This window comes from Pelobates fuscus, chromosome 5 (genome assembly GCF_036172605.1).
Source record: "Pelobates fuscus isolate aPelFus1 chromosome 5, aPelFus1.pri, whole genome shotgun sequence".
Lineage (NCBI taxonomy): Eukaryota > Metazoa > Chordata > Amphibia > Anura > Pelobatidae > Pelobates > Pelobates fuscus.
Window position 1 is genome coordinate 185,858,692 of NC_086321.1, and position 27,105 is coordinate 185,885,796.

Here is a 27,105-nt window from a genome sequence, read left to right on the forward strand (position 1 = left end):
TTACTGTAATTTTCATGACCTGGTCATATGCCATGGCAGCACAAAGGTCCCGCCCTGTGATATTGCTAGTAACAAGACTGAGGGAGGAAGGGATAGGAGGTGGTACTTATACATTTATTTTAATTAGTTGCTGTCTAATTAGGGATAGGGAGGAGTTACCCATCATTGTGCTGACCTGGCATATGACCAGGAAAAGAAAATTACGGTTAGTATGGATAAATTTTCCCTTATATATTCAGTTAAACTAAGTGTATTTTTATATTAATATATACACATATTAATATAAAAATACACTTATAATTAAATTACACACGTATATATATAATCAATGCAGTAACTAAATATATATATATATATAAAAACACACACATATATATATATATATATATATATATATATATATATATATATATGAAAAAATTTTAACTTTTGCACTCCTACCTCCAGCCAAATGGTAACGGGTGCCCAGCCACACTGTTATACAAAAAGTAGAGAATTGCCGGCACTCCTGGATTTAAACAGCACAACGATTTATTGTCACAAGTCAGTCAACGTTTCAGTTCCTAGCTTGGAACTTTCATCAGGACACAAAAATGTATCAGAGAAATGACAGGCTTTTATACAGAGTTGATAAAAGTAATTAATCACTGACCACCCCCAGCTGCTCGTGAAGTTGATCGGCTGTACTGGAGTTCAGGCGCATATATGAATCACCTGGGTGATTCCCCGCACATCGTGGACATGGTCCAGCCCCTCATGAAGTGTTTCCGGCGTGTCTGCTTTGCCCAGGCAGCCGCCAATACCATTCGGCTATTGGCTGTTCCAGGGGCCGCTGACGTCAGACGGATCACTACGTGGATTTCTCCCATGCACCACGTGTAACGAGATGTGTCTCCAAGATAACCGGATCTCACCGATCCCTTTATGCGAGATCTTACTGAGTGTCACTCTCGGGCAACATATGCCAAAACTACCCGGCTCATGGATCATAAAGATTCCACTAGAGCTGTTTGATTTACAATATAGGGACTAAATTAAAAATCTTTATGATCCATGAGCAGGGTAGTTTTGGCACTCTGTTTGTGAATTTGTACATAGTTATCTATAAATATATTAGACTTACATATTCCCTTTACAAGAATTATATATTCACATTAAGTCTTACTTTATAAGCACTTTTGCCCACAGTCATGGGACACAGCTGGAATGCACTCAATAATATTTAAATCATTTACTTATATGAATGCACTGTTACTTTAAAAGTGAGACTCTTCCTATGTTATTATCACTCTAAGACCTAGAACATCTATGATTTTTGTTTGTTTGCATATGCTTTGGAAATAGGGTATATGCTGTCAGGGGGATATTTCGTAACTGTATTTTTTTGATGTACGTAACATATATCTTATGATTCATCTATTTTGGGCAATGACAAAGCCATTACCGTATATACTCGAGTATAAGCCGACCCAAATATAAGCCGAGGCCCCTAATTTTACCCCAAAAAACTGGGAAAACTTATTGACTCTAGTATAAGACTAGGGTGGGAAATGCAGCAGCTCTGGTAAATTTCTAAATAAAATTAGATCCTAAAAAAAATTATATTAATTGAATATTTATTTACAGTGTGTGTATATAACGAATGCAGTGTGTGTGTATGAATGCAGTGTGTGTGTATGAATGCAGTGTGTGTGTATGAGTGCAGTGTGTGTGTATGAGTGCAGTGTGTGTGTATGAGTGCAGTGTGTGTGTATGAATGCAGTGTGAGTGTGTGTGATGCAGTGTGTGTTTGTGGATGTGTTGCAGAGCCTTGGTAGGGGGTGGGCATTTTTATTATTATTTTTTTAATTATTATTTTAATATTTTTTTTGTTATATTTTTATTTTATTATTATTTTTTTAATTATTAATATTTTATTTTATTATTTTTATAAAAAAAAATTCGTCCCCTCTCCCTGCTTGATACTTGGCAGGGAGGGGGGCTCTCACTCCCTGGTGGTCCAGTGGCATTGGCAGTTCAGTAGAGGGGGACTGGCAGAGAGCGCTTACCTCTCCTGCAGCTCCTGTCAGCTCCCTCCTCCTCCGCACCGGTCCGGTCAGCTCCCCTGTCAGCTCCCAGTGTAAGTCTCGCGAGAGCTGCGGGGTCATTGCGCAGCCGCGAGACTTACACTGGGACTTGCAGAGGGAGCTGACTGGACCGGCGCGGAGGAGAAGGGAGCTGACAGGAGCTGCAGGAGAGGTAAGTTACAGCTATCTGCCAGTCCCCCCTCCTACACAGCCCCCAGTCTGTATTAATGCAATGTAAATTGCCATAATACAGACATTGACTCGAGTATAAGTCGAGTTGGGTTTTTTCAGCACAAAAAAATTGCTGAAAAACTCGACTTATACTCGAGTATATACGGTATATTGTAAATCAAACAGCTGTAGTGGAATATTTATGATCCATGAGCAGGGTAGTTTTGGCTTATATGGCCCGAGGGTGACACTCAGTAAGAGTGAGATCCAGATGCCTTGGAGACGCTACCCATTACACGTGGTGCATGGGAGGAACCCACATAGAGATCGGTCTGATGCCAGCTGCCACTGGGACAGCCAATACCTGAATGGTATCGGCGGCTGCCAGGGCAACGCAGAGACGCCGGAAACACTTCATGAGGGGGTGGACCATGTCCACAATGTGCGGGGAACCACCCAGGTGATTCATATATGCGCCCGAGCTCCAGTACAGCCAATCAACTTAGCGAGCAGCTGGGGGTGGTGAGTGATTAATTACTTTTATCAACTCTGTATAAAAGCCTGTCATTTCTCTGATACCTTTTTGTGTCCTGATGAAAGTTCCAAGCAAGGAACTGAAACGTTGACTGACATGTGACAATAAATCGTTGTGCTGTTTAAATCCAGGAGTGCTGGCAATTCTCTACTTTTTATATATATATATCAAAAAATAAATAATATTTAATTAAAAATAAATGTAAAAATCATTTTTAAAAATTATATATATATATATATATATATATATATATATATATATATTCTTCCAAATAGGTAGCTGCACTCACGGATTTTAAAAGTCCAAAATTTATTAGTAAATGTTAAAAAGACGATCAATGTTTCAGTCCTGCACAGAGGACTTTCATCAGGATCAAGTACATCAAGGATATATATATATATATATATATATATATATATATATATGTAATTGTATTCTAACTGTACTTTGATATTAATATATATATATATATATATATATATATATATATATATATCAAAAAACACAAAAAACACTTAGAATGAAATGTTATATGAATATATAAAGAAATAAAAATAATATGAAATATACATATGTCCATATGCATAATTACATATGTGTATATATATATATATATATATATATATATACATAAATATATATATTTAAATTCTATGTGCATATTTATGTAATTATTTTATATAATTAAGTAATTTTATTGATTGCAATTTAGGGGACCTGCCTGGCAACCCAAGCCGAAAGTCCAGAAAATGTAATTTGCTAGCACCATATTTAACCCTGAAACTTTCCAAGACACCCTAAAACCTGTATATGGGGGGTTCTGTTTTACTCGGAAGACTTAGCTGAACACAAATATTAGTGTTTCAAAACAGTAAAACATATCAAAGCGATGATATTGTCAGTGAAAATTAAGTTTTTTGAATTTTTCACACACAAACTGCACTTTCATTGTTGTTATATGTTTTACTGTTTAGAAACATTAATATTTGTGTTCAGCGAAGTCTCCCGAATATATCAGTACCCCCATGTACAGGTTTTATAGTGTTTTTGAAAGTTACACGGTCAAATATAAGGCTTCATTTTCAGTTTTTTCACATTGAAATTTGCCAGATTAGTTATGTTGCCTTTGAGAGCATATGGTAGCCCAGGAATGAGAATTACCCCCATGATGGCATACCATTTGCAAACGAAGACAACCCAAGGTATTGAAAATGTCATATCTTCAGTCTTTTTTAGTATCCACTTAGTCACAAACACTGGCCAAAGTTAGCGTTCATAATTGTTTTTTGCATTTTTAACACACAAACAAATATAAATGCTAATTTTGGTCAGTGTTTGTGACTAAGTGGCTACTAACAAAGACTGGACATACCCCATATTGTATACCCTGGGTTGTCTACTTTAAAAAAAAATGTACGTATGTATGTGAGGTGTGATTCAGAGATTTATGACGGATAACGGTGTTACAATGTCACTATTGATAAATTTTAAAAATATAAATGTTGTAACAGCAATGTCCTACTTGTACTTTTAGCCCTATAACTTGCAAAAAAGCACATAAACACTGGGTGTTTTTAAACTCAGGACAAAAGTTTGAATCTATTAAGCAGATTTTTCATTAGCTTTTGTAGGTGAGTAAAAGATTTTTCAAGTAAAAGTCAAAAAACATGTTTTTTTTTTCAATTTGTCACCATATTTTATTATTTTGTTTTTAAGTAAACTATATTACCTGATACAAATAATGGTATGTAAAGAAAGCCCTTCTTATCCTGAAAAAATATATATATAATTTGTATGGAAACAGTAAATGTGAGAGAGGAAAATTGCAACTAAACAAAACACCACGAAAGTGTTAAAACAGCCCTGGTCCTTAACGTACAACATGGCCAAAACAGTCCGGTCCTTAAGGGGCTATTTGTGAGCAGTGTGTAAAAAGGTGTATTTTTGTATATAGAATGTGTGTATGAAAGTTTGTATATTTGTGTATAATGCTCTTGTTCCCACGCAGGGTTGTATTTGTGTGTAGTATTAGTATTTGAATGCAGGTCTATGTTTGTGGATTTTTTTTTCTTAGAAAGGAGGGTTGTTGTTTTACTTAAATATATATTTTTTTTACCATGTTAATGGGTAACAAACACTCCGACCAGCATGCTCGCGGGAGGAACACAGAGCCTCCTACGCCCTTCCCTCCCTCTGCAAGAACTAAGTGCCAGAAGGCCGGTGAGGGAGATCTTTGATTTCCTCACCAGCCCGGGAGGGTATACAGCAAGGCTGGCTCTGCATGGTCTGGCAGGGGAGATGAAAGGATCTCCCCTGCTGGCCTTGGTCCACGACCATCAAGGCCCAATTGGTGTTTTCTGCAGATCCCACCACCGCCCACCTAAAATCCCAAATTGCCCACTAGTGGGCGGTAAGGACCAGGATGATTAACCCAGAGCTAGACAGTCACACAAGGTTATACTGTGAGGACAAAAAAGTATTTGAACTCCTGCTGATTTTGAACATTTGCCCACCAACAAAGAAATGATCAGTATATAATTTTAATGCTAGGTGTATTTTAACAATGAGAGACAGAATAACAAAAACTAAATCCAGGAAAACACATGTCAAAATAAATTATAAATTGATTTGCATGTCAATGAGTAAAATAAGTATTTGACCCCTTCTACTTAGTACTTGGTGGCAAAACCATTGTTGGCAATCACAGAGGTCAGACGTTTCTTGTAGTTGGCCACCAGGTTGCACACATCTCAGGAGTGATTTTGTCACACTCCTCTTTGCAGATCCTCTCCAAGTCATTAAGTTTTCGAGGCTGATGTTTGGCAGCTGCAGCCTTCAGCTCCCTCCACAGATTTTCTATGGGATTAATGTCTGGAGACTGGCTAAGCCACTCCAGGACCTTAATGTGCTTCTTCTTGAGCCACTCCTTTGTTGCCTTGGCTGTGTGTTTTGGGTCATTGTCATGCTGGAATACCCATCCATGACCCATTTTCAATGCCCTGGCTGAGGGAAGGAGGTTCACAACACAATTTGATGGTACATGGCATTGTCCATCTTTCCTTTGATGCAGTGCTGTTGTCCTGTCACCTTAGCAGAAAAACACCTCCAAAGCATAACGTTTCCACCTCCATGTTTGACGGTGGAGATGGTGTACTTAGGATCATAGGCAGCATTCCTTCTCCTCGAAACACAGCGAGTTGCGTTGATGCCAGAGAGCTCGATTTTGGTTTCATCTGACCACAACACTTTCACCCAGTTCTCCTCTGAATCATTCAGATGTTCATTGGCAAACTTCAGACGGGCCTGTACATGTGCTTTCTTAAACAGGGGGACCTTGCGGGCGCTGCAGGATTTCAGTCCTTCACGGCATAGTGTATTACCAATTGTTTTCTTGGTGACTATGGTGCCAGCTGCCTTGAAATCATTAACAAGATCCTCCTGTGTAGTTCTGGGCTTATTCCTCACCATTATCATGATCATTGAAACTCCATTAGGTGACATCTTGCATGGAGCACCAGACCGAGGGTGACTGACAGTTATTTTGTGTTTCTTCCATGTTCTTCCATGTACGTTAACTGTTGTCACCTTCTCACCAAGCTGCTTGGCAATGGTCTTGTAGCCCATTCCAGCCTTGTGTAGATCTACAATCTTGTCCCTGACATCCTTGGACAGCTCTTTGGTCTTGGCTATGATGGAGAGTTTGGAATCTGATTGATTGCTTCTGTGGACAGGTGTCTTTTATACAGGTAACAATATAAGATTAGGAGCACTCCCTTTAAGAGAGTGCTCTAATCTCAGCTTGTTACCTGTATAAAAGACACCAGGGAGCCAGAAATCTTGCTGATTGATAGCGGATCAAATACTTATTACACTCTTTGACATGCAAATCAATGTATAACTTTTTGACATGCTTTTCCAGGATTTTTTTTTGTTATTCTGTCTCTCACTGTTAAAATACACTGACCATTAAAATTATAGCCTGATCATTTCTCATTTCTTTGTCAATGGACAAATGTTCAAAATCAGCAGGGAATCAAATACTTTTTTTCCTCGCTGTACACTAAACACCAGATTTAAGGAAGGAAATTACCAACTTTTGACTATATTGGCTATATTTACTAAAGAATTAGAGATTAGAATTTTGTCAGCCTGAGAGAATCTGCAGCATTTGGTGTGTGGATTAAAATAATTTATTTTGCATTTTATAAAAATATATATATATTACTGTAACGGATCCACTGGCACCCCGACTTGGTACCTCCGTTAATGGATGCTCCTAGTGCTTCCTGAGGACTCCAAGCACTCTGGCAGACACCACAATCACCGAATCCGAGAAACCTTTTAAATTCTCCCAAGCATATGAATGCTGTAGACCATTGAATAGGAACCATACGAATAGGCTTGTACTCCTAGCAGTCAACTGGAACAGCATGCAATAAATCCTTCCCCCAATAATGAGACGACACATCACTTTGAGGGTAAAACAGGAACTCTGGACTGGCTCATCCAGCCTGGCTTTTATTACACTTGTACACTTACAGGCCACACCCAGGGGGAGGCATAAAATACCCAATCACATACATGGTACAACCCACACATCCCCTCCCCTCAGATAACCAGTTAACATAATTATTACAGCCAGGAAAACTACAGTTTTTATACATGTGCTATAACTTTAAATCCATACATCCAATCTTCCCAAAAACTACATATTTAGAATCAGCACACTTTAAACATACACCCTTCCAAAAATCAGACAAATCATTCAGTGGATCAAAAGTTAGCTGGAGGTCCCTTTATGACCGACCGCAAGTACATTTTCCTGCCCAAAACAGTTCCATAGATTTGGGCTGTGCGGCCGGTCAATTTCATGCGAAAAAAACGAACGATTAGTCTCTGGAGCTGCAAGTTCAGTATGGAAGAAGGTAAGGGTCAGCGGTGTTCGGTAAAATGTGTAGCCGATTTTAGTTCCACAGAATCTTTAGCATACACCGCTGACCGCATTCGACTGAACAAAGATGGCCGCCGCCACGTGCAATTAACCTGCAGTAACCTCACAGCCTGGGAGGTAAATTGCCTGCACACTTTAACTTCTGGGTGGTCCGCCTGTGTGGTACTTGGTTCAGTAAGCCATATTTACTGAACCAAGAGGGAGAAAGCCAGAGGCAAGTTATTTTACAGGTCTGGGGACATAGTCTTAAAGGGGTATTGTTCACCAAAGTTACAAGATGTCCCCAGACGGTTCTTAAAGGGCCATACACACCCAATAAAAGTCCATACGTTTTCAGGGGCCATAGTCTTAAAGGGTATTGTTACCCAAAGTCTCAATATGTCCCCAGACAGTTCTTAAAGGGCCAGCAGCAGTACAATAAAATACCATTCACTATACTTAAAGGGCCAGCAGTCGCACAATAAAATACAATATGCCCCAAATAATCCAGGGGCCATAGTCAGCAGGTAGGAGGCGGGCAAACAGGCTTCTCCAGGGCCCAGTGGCGAGGTTGGTTTCGCCACAATTACCATTTATTTTGAGCATTTCAAACAGTTTATTTAGGCTTGAAAATCCTCTCTTCTAATGAACAATTATTATGTAAAAACAGTAAGACATTTAACATACAAAGCAGACGGTTTTAGATTTTTAATAAACTTTAAAAATACTAGACATGTTTTTTTATTTGGTATCAATACAAATTTTACAATTAGTTGCATTTCATGATTGTGAGGATTTTCTCTTTGAATGTCTGAAAATATATAGCCACCTAGTGGTACTTGATTCACTTTGCAAGTCAATTCCAAAAACAGATACAGAAATATGATTTTGATCTCTTTTAAAATTTTAGTTTGTGTGTTTTATTCCTTTTTTTGCCCCATCTTTATTTTGGGATGTGTTGCGGCACGTATTAGAGGAATGTGGAAAATAACTCGCTGGGGAATCTCTGAGGAAAATCAGAGCTGTTTGAAAAACACTCTTGTAAACTGAAACCTGGTGACAGAAGAAAAATCGTTATGCATTAAACTACAGTAAAAAGTGAAGAATAAGCTCAATCCAACAGAACTGACCTCTGTTGAACAAATCCTAACTAGGGAACCAAAACCCAATTGATTTGCTTTTGAATGCCAAACTTGCAGGCCCCCCTTTGAAAGGAAATAAACATGTCAGACAGCAACTGAGCTAGACTGCTGATGAGGCACCACCAACTCCCCAAACCCCAAACAAAAACAAATTGAAAAAGCCACCCTAAAGAGTATTGTTTAATAAGAAGAGCAACAAACTTTCTCCAAGACTTGTAACAGATGACGTAATAGCTCTCCACCAACCTTCTAAGACTCTACTAAGAATACGCTCTTTTGTGACATTCCTTTAGCCCACCTTTAGGTATATGAAGGACAAGACATCCAAGCTTACATCAGCCAAAGAAACAGAAGAACCTGATGCCCAAAGACTAGTAACCAGCATCCTACTCAAATACATCAACACATCTGAGTCAACATCCACCAAAGGCAACCACGGTGTAATATTTTTAAAGGATCACTACAGTGTCAGGAAAACAAAGAGGGTTCCACCTCCCGTGGCGCTGAAGTGGTAAAAAGGACCTTCTCTTCTCCGTCCGACGTCAGCTCAACCGTCCGACGTCACTGGAGCCAAATGCGCATGTGCGGCAAATGCCGCGCACGCATTCAAGGTGTCCATAGGAACGCATTTCTCAATGCTTTCCTATGGACGCTCTGCGCGATGGAGGCAAAATTCACCTCCAGCTTTGCAGATGTGCCTCTAGTGGCTGTCCAGAAAAAAGCCACTAGAGGCTGGATTAACCCCAAATGTAAACATAGCAGTTTCTCTGAAACTGCTATGTTTGCATCTGAAGGGTTAAAACCTGAGGGACCTGACACCCAGACCACTTAATTGAGCTGAAGTGTTCTGTATGACTATAGTGTCCCTTTAAACAACTTGCCAAATAGATTAAAAATAAAGACTACTCACCGGTTTAAGATGACAGGCTTGGAGAAATTGGATCAATACCAAGATGAAGTTGCAATCTTCTAAAACGGAATTTAGGTGATAATCCAATTTATTTGGGAGAATCTAGAAGAGTAGTAAAGTCCAGTCCAGGTTGTTAGCAGTGAGGCAATAGTATGGGTGATCCAAAAGCAAGGTTAAAGTCCAATCCGGTCTGGCAGCAATTAATCAGTCCAAAAGGGGAATCCAGAAGTATTGTCAGGTCCAGTCCGGGTCTGCATCAGGTAACAAAAGCAGATGGAGAATCCTAGAGAATAGTAAAAGTCCAATCCAGTCCGATAATAAAGAATCAACACAAAGGGAAATCCAAATAGAGAAGTTAATTCCAGTCCAAGTCAGTAACAAGTGGCAAATTAAGTAAGATTATCCGTAAGAATGGTCAGAGTTTGGCAACATGTAAATCAAACAGAGTAAAAAGGACTTTAAGTTTAATGGGGAATTAGAAAGGTTATTTGGACTGGGAATAATGGTACCTACAGAGCAAAGATGTCAGTTACACACTGGTGAAAAGACACATTAATTGTGCACTGGGATATTGATGTTGGGTGTTTAAATAGGTGGATTGGTGAACATCAATTAGCCTCCTAATGTGGCATAGTAGAGAGTGAGGTGACCCATTTAAAGGAACCGTTACACACGGCCTCCACACAGCCGAATAAGTTGCCTAGGTATTCCGGAAAAATGAAGCCTGCACCAAAACCAATCTCACTGAAATTCAGAAATAGATTCAGCCATTACATTGGTTATCTTCAGAACATGTCTGGTCATGACAAAAATATTATGCTGCAAACACTTTAAATACAGGTCTAAAACCCGAGGTCAACCGATAAATAACCTAAGCCACACTCATGTTATCTGTGTAAAACAGAACCCTACAGTTGTTAAAGACATTACTCCATAACTCAAACATCATAAAAAGCAGAAACAACTCCAAAGAAGTTATGTACCCATTTCAAATGTCTTGTCCTCCACAACTGGAACACTAAGGTCACCAGCAACTGCATGAAAAGCACAAGGCTACTCAGAACACTCATTGCTTCCTTCCTGGCAGACAAGCAAAAAATAGTCTAAATAGTGCAGTAACAATGACTGCCCAGAGACCTGCAAAATGAAACATTCCAACAATGAGGCAAATATCTCAAAACACAAACCTGAAATTGCACAACCCATCGGTAGGCTAATGTTATAATAATACTTATCCTGGAATAAACAACCTAACACATGAAAATAATCTGGGTGAACTGGCAACAACGGAAAGGTGGATTCAATAACAGATTTTGTTAAGAATGCACCCTGGCCCACACCCCTGCATTCAAACACACTACTCACAAGTATGCCGCTGTTTTCAAGTGGCAACACTACCTTCAAGCACACAACTGCATTCAAGTGCCAACACTACACACAAATACACTCCTACGTTGAACACTATACAAAAACATGCATACATTTAAACACACAAAAACTGGCCACAAAATAAACCCTGCAAGTATTAGCAAATGATAGATTCCCAGCTGGCAACACTTTGTAGGAGATGTGTAAAAGGTGGGAATCTACTTGTTGGGAGCACTTGCAATAGGGGAGGTGGGGGACACAAAATATTTTTTTTGCACCAGGGCTCTCCTTAAATTAGTTCAGCCACTCTCTCAAGCCAAATGTATTCTAGACCTTATGGGCTTTAAATATATAACGTAGTAGTAGTATAACGTATTGGAAATTTGCACCAAAGACAAAATAAAGAGAATGACTTGTAATCCAAAAGAGGATGAATATGTCTATAATTCATCTATTAAATATTACCTTGATCTTGATTTTTCATTTTGTATTTTGGCTCTTCAATTCAGTATGTTCTGTGAAACCCAAACTGCGCTTGGAACCAGAACAACCAGTGTACATTGTGGGTGAAAATTTCATCATGCGATGTGAAGCCGATGGCCCATCGACAGTGCTTACATATAGTTTTTACAAGGATGGAGCCCTGATATTAAACTCTACCACTAATGTTCTAGAAGAAGAGTCTGTGTCTAAATTTGACTCTGGTGTGTATTTCTGCATTTACCAGAGAGCTTCAGTGACATCCACGGAGAGTGACTCAATAAAACTTAACATAATTGGTGAGTAAATCGTCCATTTAATTCTTAGCCAATTTCTAGATTGCACTTCAGTTATCTGATGCATATTATATATATATGTGTGTAAGTTTTATGTCAAACAACGTTTTCTCCTTTGTAATTCGGTACTTAATGCTGGATTAAGCACCAGATATTAATATATTAACATTTTTTTTGCTAAGATCTTTCTTTTGTATGTATATGTATACATACATACCATTCAGGTAGCTTTCAAAAGGCAACCTGCGTATTGCAAGGTAGAGATAGATCTCTAATTATTAATAACTATTATATAATACGCTGCAATCAAATGGAACTCAGACCTTACATGTTAAAATGTTTTGTTTAGCCCCCTTTTGCAGGTATTTGCTAGAATACTATCCGACAAGAGCTATTATTCAATACCATATACATCACACATGTTTAATTTGCCATTAAAAACCCAGACATGTTTTATGTATTTATATGTATAATTAAGAAACAGTAATGTTAGTTTTGATGAACAAATACTGTTTCCCTGCTCAAGACCTTTTTTCTCTACTAAAGTCCTTCTTTTTTTTATGGCCACTCAGAAACATGAGCTCACTTTATGTCCTGACTCACATAATGATGTTTATCTGCATGGGTGTATGCAGAGCAGGGTGAGGGGGGGGCTCTTGCCCCTCCCCTGGATTTTTCAGCTTGTGCCGGTATTTTTCTTTTGAGATTGATAATACACTGCAATACAGGTGCCGGCCAGTAGGTGGTGCTGTGTGTGGCGAAAGGCAGGGATAGGAAACTACATCTTATCCCTGCTTCTCTCTTTTGACTGAATCTGCAAGGGAGCAGCACAGAGTGCAGCCAGCAACTCCCAGACTGCAGATCAGGTAAGTGAGGTATGGGGGGGGGGGGCAGCCTACAGATCAGGCAAGTGAGAGATGGGGGGCAGCCTACAGATCAGGTAAGTGAGGGATGGGGGGCAGCCTACAGATCAGGTAAGTGAGGGATGGGAGGCAGCCTACAGATCAGGTAAGTGACAGATGGGGGCAGCCTACAGATCAGGTAAATGAGGGATGGGGGGGCAGCCTACAGATCAGGTTAGTGAGGGATGGGTGCAGCCTATAGATCATGTAAGTGAGGTATGGGAAGGGCAGCCTGCAGGACAGGTAAGTGAGGGATGGGGGGCAACCTACAGATCAGGTAAGTGAGGGATGGGGGAAGGGGATGCAGCCTACAGATCAGGTACGTGAGGGATGGGGGGGGGACAGCCTATAGATCAGGTAAGTGAGGGATGGGGGGTGCAGCCTACAGATCAGGCAAGTGAGGGATGGGGTGGGGGGAGAGACAGCCTACAGATCAGGTAAGTGAGGGATGGGGGAGTTGCAACCTACAGATCAGGAAAGTTAGAGATCGGGGGATCTACCTACAGATCAGGTAAGTGAGGTATGGGGGGAGGCATGCAGCCTATAGATCAGGTAAGTGAGGGATGGGGGAGACAGTCTACAGGAAGGGTCAGCAAGGTGCAGGAACGTAAAGTAAAAGAAGGAGCAGGAGGAGCAAAGAGCACAAAGGTAAAGTAGGAGAAGCGGCACAAAGGAACAGAAATGAGCAGGAAGGGTCTGCAAGGAGCAGGAAGGGTCAGAAAGGAGAAGGAAGGGGCTGCAAGGAGCACAAAGGGTCTGCAAGGAGCAGGAAGGGTTATCAAGGAGAAGGAAGGGGCTGCAAGGAGCACAAAGGGCCTGCAAGGAGCTCGAAGGGTCTGCAAGGAGCAGGAAGGGTCTGCAAGGAGCACGAAGGGTCAGCAAGAAGCAGGAAGGGACAGCAAGGAGCACAAAGGTAAAGTAGGAGAAGGGACACAAAAGAAACAGAAATACACAGGAAGGGTCAGCAAGGAGCAGGGTGGGTCAGCAAGGAGCAGGAAGGGTCAGAAAGGAGAAGGAAGGGGCTGCAAGGAGCACAAAGGGTCTGCAGGGAGCAGGAAGGGTTATCAAGGAGAAGGAAGGGGCTGCAAGGAGCACGAAGGGCCTGCAAGGAGCTCGAAGGGTCTGCAAGGAGCAGGAAGGGTCTGCAAGGAGCACGAAGGGTCAGCAAGAAGCAGGAAGGGACAGCAAGGAGCACAAAGGTAAAGTAGGAGAAGGGGCACAAAGGAACAGAAATACACAGGAAGGGTCAGCAAGGAGCAGGGTGGGTCAGCAAGGAGCTGGAAGGTAAAGCAGCAGAATTTGCTTAAGTGTCAGGAATACAAACATGTATTCCTGACACCATAGTTGTACAAACGCTATTCACCCTGGCTTAATGTGATAATGATTATGCCCCTCCCTTTTCATAACACTGTCAAAAAGAGGCCAAGCATGGATGTCAGTACAATTATGCCCCCCCCCCCCCCGGAAAAATTCCTGCGGACACCCATGTATATCTGACTTACTATTGGTGCTATTGCACAAAGGAAATATTGTTAAACAGGTAAGTATACAAAAAAATGATGCAATATAGGATTTAAAGCAACAATATAATGTGGTGTGCACTTCCTATTAAAACATGGACAATCCTATCTCAAGTTTGTTTATTGTAGCATGATACCACAGAGCTGGCATAACTAAAGAGGGAATGTGATAAAGAACCGATTCATTAGCTTTGTAATGTGCTAGAGTTTGTAAAGATCTGTTGTTGTTCTGTTATATTGTAAAGACATGTCTGTTTTCATGGCTTCATACACATTCCCTGAGAGATATAGCTCTTGATTTAATAATTTTTTTAAAAATCGACATCAAAAACATGTCTCTCACACTAATAGGTAGTATTACCATATCCACCATGTTATCTGGGACACATACCACATATACATATTGATGGGCAGCACATAAAAAGCGTAGCCCTGTAGTATACAGAATTCCAATGAAGGTGTATAACAGGGATGCCCAAAAGGTAGATCCCCAGACGTTGTAGAATTACAACTACCATGATGCTTTGTGTGCCTTTGCATGCCTTTAGAATGACAAGGCATCATGGAAGTTGTAGTTTTAAAACATCTGGGGGTCTACCTTTTCAGCACCGCTGGTGTAAAAGATTAAGTAATTAGGCAATGAGAAAATCTGCAGAATGTGCATTATACATACTGTAGGGCAACCCTTTTCATGCATTTTCATAAATATGACAAAATTATGTGTGTCCTTGAAAACATGACGGATATGGTAATCCTACTAATAGGCTAAATCCTTAACCCAACTATTAACCGAGGCTTGGCGAATAAACCCCTTGTTCCTCACTACATGTAAGGGTAAACTTGAGGGGAGACATATGCAGGTTATTGGCCCCAAAGAATGGTTCTAGCTTTTCCTTCACACCAGAGCAGTTGGTGGTCAAAAATAAACTAATGGGATCTAGGGTTCCCCAAGTGCCCTACCCAATATTAATAAAACCTGGAGATGCTTAGTCCCCTGATCCTAATAGCTATAGAGGGCTTATTTAGGCATAGCCAAAATGCTAAAATAAAAGTCATTATAACCAACTGTAACTGTAGTATTATTATTTTCTTTTTTTAGCATTTTTTCACATGTTTGAAAGAGATAATTTTTAAGCCCTCTATCATTGTATGATAGGAAATGTCTGAAGGGGGTAAATAAGTGGGAGGTAGAATAAAATGTATTTACACATAAAAGTAGAAATAAACACTCTATTGTAGCATTTTATACTGAATTTTTGGAATTAATGGAATTAATGTTTCTTATACCTATTTGTTGTTTTACATCAGATCGCCCTGATTCTCCATCGATTTCTTTTGAGCCTATGTCCACCATCCACTTCATAGGGCAGACGGTGACAGTGCGCTGCCTTCTGCAAAGTAGATCAGGAGTAACGGCAATCCACCTATATCATGATGGGAATGAAGTGATTGAGTCAGATAACTTTGGAGTCCTAACTTTTAGAGAAATCAAACAAAGAAATGCTGGGAATTTCACCTGTGCGTTTTATGTTAATGAATCGGGTCGTAAGGTTCAGTCGTATCTCAGTGAATACAAGCCATTGATTGTTACAGGTACTTTCTACATATCTAATCATATTAAAGTTAGGAACTAAGATAAATGGACACTCCAAGCTTGAGATAATTAAGAACTTACCCAATTTAACTGATTGTCAGGACTGGAGCCAGGATTGTTGGCTGCACAGGCGAAAATGGTGCAATGGTGGCAGTATATAATCTTTCTATTGCATGCAGTGATATCAATATGTAACTTTTCTACTGCATGCAGTAGTGTTATTATAAGCTCATCATACTGCATGCAGTGGTGTCAGCATATTCCCATTTTAGTGCATGCAGTAACATTAGTGTGTGCACTTCATTTAGCATGCTGTAGTGTCATTATATGCCCTTTCTATTCCACACAGTAGTGTCATTATATGCCCTTTCTATTCCATGCAGTAGTGTCATTATATGCCCTTTCTATTCCTTTCAGTAGTGTCATTATATGCCCTTTCTATTCCTTTCAGTAGTGTCATTATATGTCCTTTCTATTCCATGCAGTAGTGTCATTATATGTCCTTTCTATTCCATGCAGTAGTGTTATTATTGTAAGGATCCTGCGGGCGGCTGCGAGGGGAGGCTGCAGTCCGCTCGCGGCACTCACCCTCCAGCCGTCCGCGGTCCCCTTCTCCTCGTGCGCTTGGCGAGCGGCATCCTCCCAGCCTCGGATGCCGCCCGTGCCTTCCTCTTCGCCCCCCAGCAGCAGCATGCATGACGCTGCACGCTGGGAGACCGCACAGTTTTGTAAATGCCGGGGTCAGCCACCTGACCCGGCGTTAAAGGCACAGTGCCTCAATCACAGTGGGAGGTATAGATATCTCCCACGTGTGATTGTTATCTCTGATTGGAAATTATCCAATCAGAGTTAAGCAATGGGTTAAAATAATTACCTTTCCTATCTCTCTCTGCCCTGTTGTGGTCTTTGCTTTCTAGTATTGCTGGTTCTCTCTGGTTTACGTACTCTCTGGCTTGTTTATCTGACCTTGTGACTTTCTCCTACCCTTTGACCTCGGCTTGTCGTTATTCTCGTTATTCTGTCTTCTGGTTCCCCTTACTCGGCTTGTCTCCTGACTATTCTTTGTGTGCTTAGCCCAGCCACTCTAAGGTCCGGTACTGCACCTTTTCTGTGTGTGTGTTAGCGTGTTTTGGTTCCCAGAATCGTGACAATTATATGCCCTTTCTATTCCTTGCAGTAGTGTCATTATATGCCCTTTCTATTCCACACTTTAGTGTCATTATATGCCCTTTCCATTCCACACAGTAGTGTCATTATATGCCCTTTCTATTCTATGCAGTAGTGTCATTATATGTCCTTTCTATTCCATACAGTAGTGTCATTATATGCCCTTTCTTTTTCATGCTGTTGTGTCATTATATGCCCTTTTTATTACATGCAGTAGTTCATTTAACACCCTTTATACTGCATGCAGTGGAGTCAGCATATCCCCATTATATTAAATGCAGAGCAGTACTATCAGTGTGTCCTTTATTCTGCATGCAGTGGTGTTGGTATATTACCATTCTATGCACGCAGTAGTATCAGTATGAACCCCTTATACTGCATGCAGTGGTGTCAGCAAGTTCATTTTCTATAGCATGCAAAGGAGTAGTGTCAGTTTGTGCCCTTTACAGCCACAACATTAAAACCACTGATAGGTGACGTGAACAACATTGATATATCGTTACAACGGCACCTTTCAAGAGGTGGTATATGTTGGGCAGCAAGTAAACAGTTTTTGAATTTCATGAGTTGGAAGCAGGAAAAATGGGCAAACAAAAATATCTGAGTGACTTTGACAAGGGCAAATTAGTGAAGGCTAAACAACTGGCCTTTTCCAAAATAGCAAGTCTTGTGGCTGTTCCTGGTATGCAGTGGTTGGTACCTTTTAAAAAGTAGGACAACCTGTGAACTGGTGACAGGACGTCTAAGACAGATTGATACATAGGGATCAAAAGATAGTTGTCTCGTCCAATCACACAGAAGAGCTACTGTAGCTCAAATTGCTGAAAAGCTTAATGCTGGCCATGAAAGAAAGGTGCAGTTTGCTGCAGAGACTCCAGTCCACCGCTGAAAGCACCTTCAATAGGAATGTGAGTATCAGAATTGGACCATGGAGCAATGGAAGAAGGATGTCTGGTCTAATGAATCACATTTTCTTTTAGATCAGATGGATGACCATGTGCATGTGTGACATTTAACTGGGGAAGAGATGGCAGCAGGATGCACTATGGGAAGAAGGCAGGCTGGTAGAGGCAGTGTTATGTTCTGGGCAATGTTCTACTGGGAAATCTTGGGTCTTGGCATTTATGTGGATGTTATTTTGACATGTACCACCTGTAACGGATCACCTGGCACCCCGACTGGGTACCTCCGTTGAAGGATGATCCTAGCGCTCACAGAGGGCTCCAAGCGCTCCGCCAGACACCACAACCACTGTAGACCCCACGAACCGCCGCAGCTTGGTTGGGGTCTCGCCGTCTCCTACCCACCCTGGACCTACGACCAGGCTCCAGGTTCCAGTGGGTGAATCTCTCCTCCAAGAGAGTGAAGCATGAACAAGCTCTTACAAGAGCTTAGAAGTGATTAGCTAAGAGAACATGCAGAGCATAGCAATCCCTTGTAGTGATATAGCGATTCCCCCAATAAGAGACAGGACTCTAGATTGAGGGTAAAAGAAGAACTGATGTTTAATGGCAGGTACTCTGCTTTTATGCAGTGCTCTCCTCTGCTTGGGAGATCATTGAGTTTCTTACTGTATCTCCTCAATTATCTCCAAGCTAAAACTTATACATTTTTATAAATTTTTATAACTTTATGATTTTGTATCACACATTAATAAAACTTATTTTTATGAACCACACAACTTGGGGACAAACATATCAAAAATTCATATAAATCGGTTCAGTGGTTCCAGAGATATTGAAAAAGTATCTTTGGACCGACCGCACGCCTGTTTGCATGCCCAAAACAGTTCCACAGATTCAGGCTGTGTGGTCGGTCTATTTATGCCTTCAAAATTGACAAAGTCCCATCCGAAGGCGGCATTCGAATAATTGAACGCACTTCGACATCCGTTTCCGTGGTGTTAAATTGTCTACTGGAGGTCTATTTTACACCCGAACGTGTGTTTGAATCTTCGAACGATACTTAGTCTCAAGCCACAGTGACGAAGGGTAGGGGAAGATACAGGTCAGCGGTGTTCGTTCAAATGTGTGGCCGATTTCCGTTCCAGGGGTTTGACAGCACACACCGCTGACTGCCTTCGACTGTATTAAAATGGCCGCCGCCACGTGTTCGACTGTGTACTGGCGGCCACTTCGACTACTTCGGCACTTCGGCTGTATCCGAAGTACCATATCGAAGTACCAATCCTTTGTACAAAACAGTTAAAGGGCCAGAAACAGCATAACATAAGTCCATAATGCCCAAATACAGTTCTTAAAGGGCAATACATCCCAGGGCCCTAGTCGCAGGGCAGGAGGCTAGCAATCAGTCCTCTCCAATTTCCAGTGGCAAAGGGCAGTTTGTCACACCACCTACCTAGAGGTTGTTGCAGAGCACGTACATCCCTTCATTGCAATCACAGTGTTCCCTGATGGCAGTGTCCTCTTTTAGTGGGATAATGCACCCCTGCCACACTGGAAAAATTGTTCAGGAATGGTTTGATGACATGCCAATTCAAGGTGTTGCATTGGCCTCCAAATTCCCCAGATCTCAATCTGATTGAGCAGCTGTGGGATGTGCTGGAACAATAAATCCGATCCATGAAGCACCAGATACCAAATACTAGAGGAAACATTTAAAGGTCTTGTGAAGTCAATGCTTCAATGCATCAGAGCTGTTTGGCGGCATGAGAGGGACCTACAAGATATTAGGCAGTTGGTTTTAATGTTATGGCTGATTAGTGTATTCTGCCGCACATTTTCTTTCTATTGCATGTGGTAGTGTCAGTATATACTCTTTTTCTTGCATGCAGCGGTGTTGGCATATAACCTTTTTCTTGCATGCAGTTTGTTCAATATAATTCAGTACATGCACTTTCTATTGCATGTTTTAGTGTCAGTATATGTTGTTTCTATTGCGTGTGCTATTGACAGAATATTTTCTCTGTATGCAATAAAATAAAGAACTAAATAACTTGTTCGACTTTCAGAATCCCTCCCATTACCAACTTTAAGCATCTTCCCAAACAACCCACAGACCGAAGGTCAAGAAGTAAAGCTGACCTGTCATACTCCACTCCAGTCTAATATCAACGGATATCGTTTTTTCCAAAATGGAAGGGAAGTGACAGAGAAAGGAGGCAGCCTGTCTAATTTGTATATATTTCAGATATACAAACCAGCTTTTGAAGGATGTTACTTTTGCAAGACCTTTAGAATAATACTGGGACACGAAGTTTCATCCCCTGAAAGTCCTGAACGATTTCTGACGGAAAAACGTGAGATATGGCTTTGCATATTATTTAAATTGGTCTATTGTGTGATGTATGGCATTAAGACATTATCAATATATTATAGGAACACCTTAACGTTAGGAATACAAATATGTACAATATATTGTGCCCTAGTCACTGTTTAGGTGACCAGGCCATCACTCCAAGAGTTAGAAAAGGTAATTTACTTAGCTTTCAGCCTTAGCTGCGCTGGTCTCCTCCATGTATCTCCGCCTGTTTGGCTCACAGGAAGCATTGAGAGGCTAGTGCATATGTGCAGCAAAACCTTGTGCTGTGCCCGTGTTTTACTCTGTTACTATTTTACAAAGGCGATGTCATATTTACTCTGTTACTATTTTACAAAAGCGATGTCATATTGACAGCCACCAGAGGCTGGTTAATAATGCAAAGAATACATTGCTGCTCCTGCAGACTGTCAATGTTTTCAGCTGCAGAGATAAAACCGGGGGCACATGGCACCCAGACCACTTCATTGAGATCAAATGGTCTGGGTGCCTGTAGTGTTCTATTAGGCTGCCAGAATTGCAAGAAGAAAGGCCTTGGAGAAAGCAGTCTGTGTAGTCTAAATTGTACAGTAAATACATTTTAAGTTCCCATAAATATACTAACTATGAAAGACTTGCAAGTCCCTAATAACTAACAAAAGTGTTTCCAGTCCTTCTGCAGGGTGGATCGCAGAGTTGCATGGTTCAGCTTCACAACTTAAACATAGAAAGGATTCCTAAAAAATGTGCAAACTCTAATGGACAGCATATATATATTCATCATAGTTGCAAGCACTAACAAAACTAGTAAAGATTGTTTTTCACAGTTACTAGTACTGCACTATGTCAGGTACTTGTCTGTCATTGAGTCTTATAACTATCATTTTTTATATATGAGGATAGAAACAAGAAATTGAGACAGGCAGACAGGATGCATGGATCTTCATTACAAATGTTGACTGGATGGCTTTATGGCTTCATTTATACAGTGTCATGACAGAACAGGGAACATTGTATCATTTCCTCCCTCAAGTGTTGCTACTCCCATGTCTGTCTCCCTCCAAGTCAACGGCGCCACCATCACCTCTGCCTCGCAGGCTTGCTGCCTAGGTGTTCTCTTTGACTCTGACCTCTCCTTCAAGCCTCATGTCCAGTCGATCGCCAAATCCTGCCGCTTCCATCTCAAAAACATAGCTCGCATCTGCCCCTATTTAACACCAGACGTGGCTGGTCCATGCCATTGTTCTTTCTCGTCTTGACTACTGCAATCCCCTTTTCAGTGGTCTTACGTGTTCCCAGGTTGCACCTCTGCAATTTATTATGAACGCGGTGGCAAGGCTCATTTTCCTGTCCGCCCACACCTCCCACGCCTCCCCGCTATGTCAGTCCCTACATTGGCTTCCAGTTAGATATAGGGCTCAATTTAAAGGATCACTATAGTCAACATATAAAAGCAAGAAAGGCAGGTCCCCTAGCCTTCCATAAAAAAAAAAGTCCTTTTTCTCATATAAACTTACCTCCGTTCCAGCGCCGAGCTCCTCGGCAGGCCGCGCCCCCTTTATTGTCAAAATGACAAAGTAGCAGGGCTCCATCAGACACTTCTCTTAGAGAAGCATCATTGAATGCCGCCCTATGAATGAACTCAGCGCTCCACCGCGCATGTGCGCGGTATGCACGTTCGCGAGCTGAGCTGACTGTCAGCTCAGCTTGCTGTCCATACTCACCCTTCTCCTACGGCAACCCTCCAGCCCAAAGTTAGTATACAAACACTATATATAGAGAAATCTCTATATATAGTGTTTGTATAAAAACACACACATTTTAAACAAATATTGTTAAACATACACCCACACTATATCTATCTGTCTACTGTATTTATATCTATCTATCTATCTACCTATCTATCTATTTCTCTCACACACACACTCTCTCACACACACTCTCTCACACACACTCTCTCACACACACTCTCTCACACACACTCTCTCACACTCACTCTCTCACACTCACTCTCACACTCACTCTCTCACACTCACTCTCTCACACACACTCTCTCACACACACTCTCTCACACACACTCTCTCACACACACTCTCTCACACACACACTCTCACACTCACTCTCTCACACTCACTCTCACACTCACTCTCTCACACTCACTCTCTCACACTCACTCTCTCACACTTACTCTCTCACACTTACTCTCTCACACTTACTCTCTCACATTCACTCTCACGCTCACACTCTCTCACACTGACTGTTTCACTCACACTCACTGTCTCACACTTGCTGTCTATCACACTCACTGTCTCTCTCACTCACACTCTCACACTCACTCTCAATTATTAAAATAAGTGTACTTACTGTTTGAAATCAGGAGATCTCTGCATCCTCCTGCCTTCTGCCTTCAGCCTGTCAGCTCGAGTCGACTCTGTGTGCAGAAGATGTTATCTCCCACACTGTTGACTCTGATTGCTGACAGGCTCTGGGTTACTACAGGAAACAGGAGGCGTGTCCACAGTGCCTTCTGCCTCCTGTCATCACGTTTGATGTATTCACCCAAGCGTGAAGACGTCAAACGTGATGAATGCGAGTTAGACAGCCCTGAACTCGGAAGTCCCTCTGGTGGCCGTCTGAGTGACTGCCACAGGAGGTGTTCCTAGGTTCTAATGCAAACACTGTATTTTCTCAGAAAATACAGTGTTTACATGAGAAAGGCTGCAGGGAGCTATAGTTCTCACCTAAACAACTTCATTAAGCTGAAGTTGTTCAGGTGACTATAGGGTCCCTTTGATTCAGGTGCTTGTTTACAAGTCCCTACATAATGTCGCTCCAACCTACCTATCCTCCCTAAAACACAAGTACGTCCAATCGAGGCCCCTGCGCTCTGCCGAAGACCTACATCTATCCTCTGTCCGTACTCCCACATCTGATGCTCGCCTCCAAGACTTTTCCGTGGAACTCCCTTCCCCTCTCCGTTAGACTTTCACCCAGTCTCCACTCCTTCAAAAAATCTTTGAAAACACACTTCTTTAGGAAAGCATATCATTAAAACTGTTTTAATGACTCATGTTCTGCAACTGTCAAAAATAAGATTATATCACTTTTTAAGTACTGTTTTAGCAGCCCTAGCACACACTTCCCCTGGATGAGAATCACACAGCCTACATGATAAAATTGTAAATTTTTGCAGCAGAGTGTGTTTACTATAGAAGTTCTTATCGCCTTTTTTTCGGGTATTTAGGGATCTCAGTCAAATCATAGATTTAAACAAGCATGTGCTGCACAGCCAGGTATTCAAAGTGATCCCACCACACTACCTATTTAATAGAGAGTTGTGCAGCAAGGGTCTGTTAACCAGCTCTCCCTCTCATCAGTCTATTGGTGGGCACCAACCCCTCAGAAGCCTAGTGGAGAACTGTACTACTGCTGCTTTCAGCCATTGAATATAGTTAGTGAAAGAGGACAATATGATATATTGTTTTTCTGCTTTTTCTCTTGTATATTGTGTTGCCTAACTGTACCTGGATCCAACTGGATTGTGATGTCACCTGCCACATATTTAATATATATTTTAGAAGAAAAAAAGATTATCACGTGAAAAAAATGGATAGCCATTACCTGATGTTTTAATCAAAGAAAAAAGTGTTGGTACCTAGTTCCCTATATATATAAAATGTATCTTGTGATGTATAAACATGGATACCTGGGTATACAGATATCTATTTTCCAGTAAAAATATGTTATTTGACCTTTTTATTCAGTTATATTATTCTCTGCTCTTTAGAAACTGGTGGACGAGGATGCAAAAGCATGAATGAAATTGAATACACTAATACATCTCACCAAGGTATGTGAAGTCAAAACCCAGCGTAATTCAGTAAGTCAGCCAATCAATATAGAATGTATAGTGCATTTTTTGTGAAACATAAGATTCTCCAAGAGGTTTTAGAAATGGTTCTATTCCATGTGATGCAGTAATCTAATTTTCTTGCTCCTGCATTTTTACACAGAACTTAAGTTTTATGGCAGTATACTTGTTGGAAAATTCATCGTCTGGATCTCAATGATGGTAGTGTTTTGGATCCAGCTCTCGTTAATTAAAAGGTACAAAAACTGTCAGGATGATTTACTAAATAGAACATTGTTGGAAATTTACAGGGGAATAGCAATTTTAAGGCCAAACTGACTAAGTTGGAAACATAGTTGACTTGGAGCATTTTTACAGCAATTGCGCCCGAAAATATTTTTCCAATTTTCATCGCTCTGCTGAATTCACAATTTAGTGTCTAACCTTATGATACACATGCTATAATTGTATGATCATGACAAAATGATGATCATTCAAATTTGTATTCCTATATGACCCCTGTCTCTATTTATAGTCAGGCACACTTACCCGTGTGCAATAAAATGCAATAAACGATTGACTTACCTTTTTCCAGGCATTTTTGCCACTGCTTATCACTCCGCCTTTCACAGAGTCACGAATGAGGCAATCCAGTGTTCCTCATAGAAGAACTTTGGGGACACAAGGTGCATGCGCAGTGATCTTTTTAATCAATGCTTTCCTATAGGGCTTTCCGTATCAGTTGTCTGAGTTTTACTCTGTCAGTGCTTTGAAAGTACTTATAGTGGCTGTCACTAACCCTGTAACCCTGGACTTAACCCTGTATTGTAACCATTGCAGTTTCTCAAAAAAACTTTTTATTTTACATTGCAGGCTTAAAATCCAGATTCAACTCTATTGTCACTGTACCATGTACATACAATACAAACACAGTTGGCCTCTAAACAGAAATGTAGCAGCAATTTGTAAAATGACAGGAACACTGCAACTAGCTCACTTCATTGATAGGAAGTAGTCTGGGTGACTATATTGTTACTTTAAACGTATTGCATTTTAGCATTTTTCAAAAAAACTGACTGCTAAATATAAAGCGGTATCACACAAAAATAGCCAGTTTGATATTATGAATGCATATATGCACATTTATAAATTTCAAAAAACACAATGCTAATTAAACTTTTATAATACAGGGGTAGGCAACCTTTGGCACTCTGGCATGTCTCCCATAATGCTTTTACAACCATAATGCTGGCAAAGCATCAGAAGAGATGTAGTCCACAATATCTGGTGTGCTGAAGGTTGCCTATCCCTGTTATAATACATGTCACACTTCTAATTAATGTTAATTGGTTTTTTTTTGTCTTTATATTGCTTGCAGAAAAAAGAAGGCTCAGACGAGGACAGAGACGCAGTCTGAATGATGTATAACAGTTACACACATATTGCTGTTATTACAACTCTTTAGAGTTCACCATAGGTTTTCCTGTTGTTTGAATTTCTACAAACAGTTAAAAATGTAAAGTATTGACCAGAGCGTTTCGGTCGCCCTCACCCCACTTCCCCACCCAAAAAAAAAAAAAGAAAGACAATCAGGAAATGTTCTACCATTTTTGCTTCTGTTTCGAAGACTCAAAATCACTGGTAATGGCCTTTACTAAACACATTTACATATATGTAATCTATTACAAAACACTAGAATAGCTACATGTTCTAATTTTCATTCAACACTGTGGAAATATTTTTGTACATTATAAAAAAATTACAATATTTTCTCTAATAAATATATACCGTATATACTCGTGTATAAGCCGACTTTCTCAGCACATTTTTTATGCTAAAAAAAAAGCCCACCTCAGCCTATACTCGAGTGAGCAGGACCGGCGCTTCCTGTAAGGCGAACTAGGCGGCCGGGTACAGGAAACAGAAACTCCTGTACCGTGGACCGGCGAAGAGCTCGGCCACGCTACAGGGAAGGGGAGGTGAGGAGAACAAACAGGGGGAGGTGAGGAAAACAAACAATGGGGGGGCTGAGGAGAACAAACAAGGGGGTGGGTTGAGGAGAATGACATTAGAATATATATATAAAGACAGATAAAGAATACCTGGTAACATTGACATTTTCAAAACAGTTTAACAACCCAGCCACAACACCGCCATTAATGACCACAACACAAATGTATTATGCATTTTTGATAATAATTTTAAATGGATTGCTTTAAAGGAACACTATAGTCACCTAAATTACTTTAGCTAAATAAAGCAGTTTTAGTGTATAGATCATTCCCCTGCAATTTCACTGCTCAATTCACTGTCATTTAGGAGTTAAATCACTTTGTTTCTGTTTATGCAGCCCTAGCCACACCTCCCCTGGCTATGATTGACAGATCCTGCATGAAAAAAAAAAAAAAAAACTGGTTTCACTTTCAAACAGATGTAATTTACCTTAAATATTGGATCTCAATCTCTAAATTTAACTTGAATCACATACAGGAGGCTCTTGCAGGGTCTAGCAAGCTATTAACATAGCAGGGGATGAGACAATCTTAATTAAACAGAACTTGCAATAAAGAAAGCCTAAATAGGGCTCTCTTTACAGGAAGTGTTTATGGAAGGCTGTGCAAGTCACATGCAGGGAGGTGTGACTAGGGTTCATAAACAAAGGGATTTAATTCCTAAATGGCAGAGGATTGAGCAGTGAGGCTGCAGGGGCATGTTCTATACACCAAAACTGCTTCATTAAGCTTAAGTTGTTCAGGTGACTATAGTGTCCCTTTAAGATTTTTTCTTTGGTGGTTGAGGTGTCATCGGTGTGGAAGCTATAGGTGATGTAGGATCCATAAAACAAAGAGAGCGCAGGACTTCCATGCCTTCTTATGGGGATGTTATAAAATAACTCTGCCCCTTAAAACAAAAAAG

The 27,105-nt window shown here is 40.8% G+C and overlaps 1 protein-coding gene across 3 annotated transcripts in view; it reads left to right on the forward strand.

Annotated features, from left to right (window-relative positions):
* Positions 1-25,993, forward strand: part of LOC134612697 (Fc receptor-like A) — a 61,172-nt gene extending 35,179 nt beyond the window's left edge. Inside the window, exons 3-8 of one of the 3 annotated variants that reach the window (XM_063457122.1) lie at positions 11,632-11,901; positions 15,629-15,913; positions 20,053-20,340; positions 24,127-24,189; positions 24,353-24,457; positions 25,578-25,993. In XM_063457122.1, coding sequence (XP_063313192.1) covers positions 11,632-11,901; positions 15,629-15,913; positions 20,053-20,340; positions 24,127-24,189; positions 24,353-24,457; positions 25,578-25,606 — 1,040 coding nt within the window. In that variant the 3' untranslated portion in view covers positions 25,607-25,993. Of the gene's footprint in view, positions 1-11,631; positions 11,902-15,628; positions 15,914-20,052; positions 20,341-24,126; positions 24,190-24,352; positions 24,458-25,567 lie in introns of all 3 variants that reach the window. The other 2 variants (XM_063457121.1, XM_063457123.1) reach the window with 2 other exon arrangements.
* Positions 25,994-27,105: the final 1,112 nt, after the last annotated feature.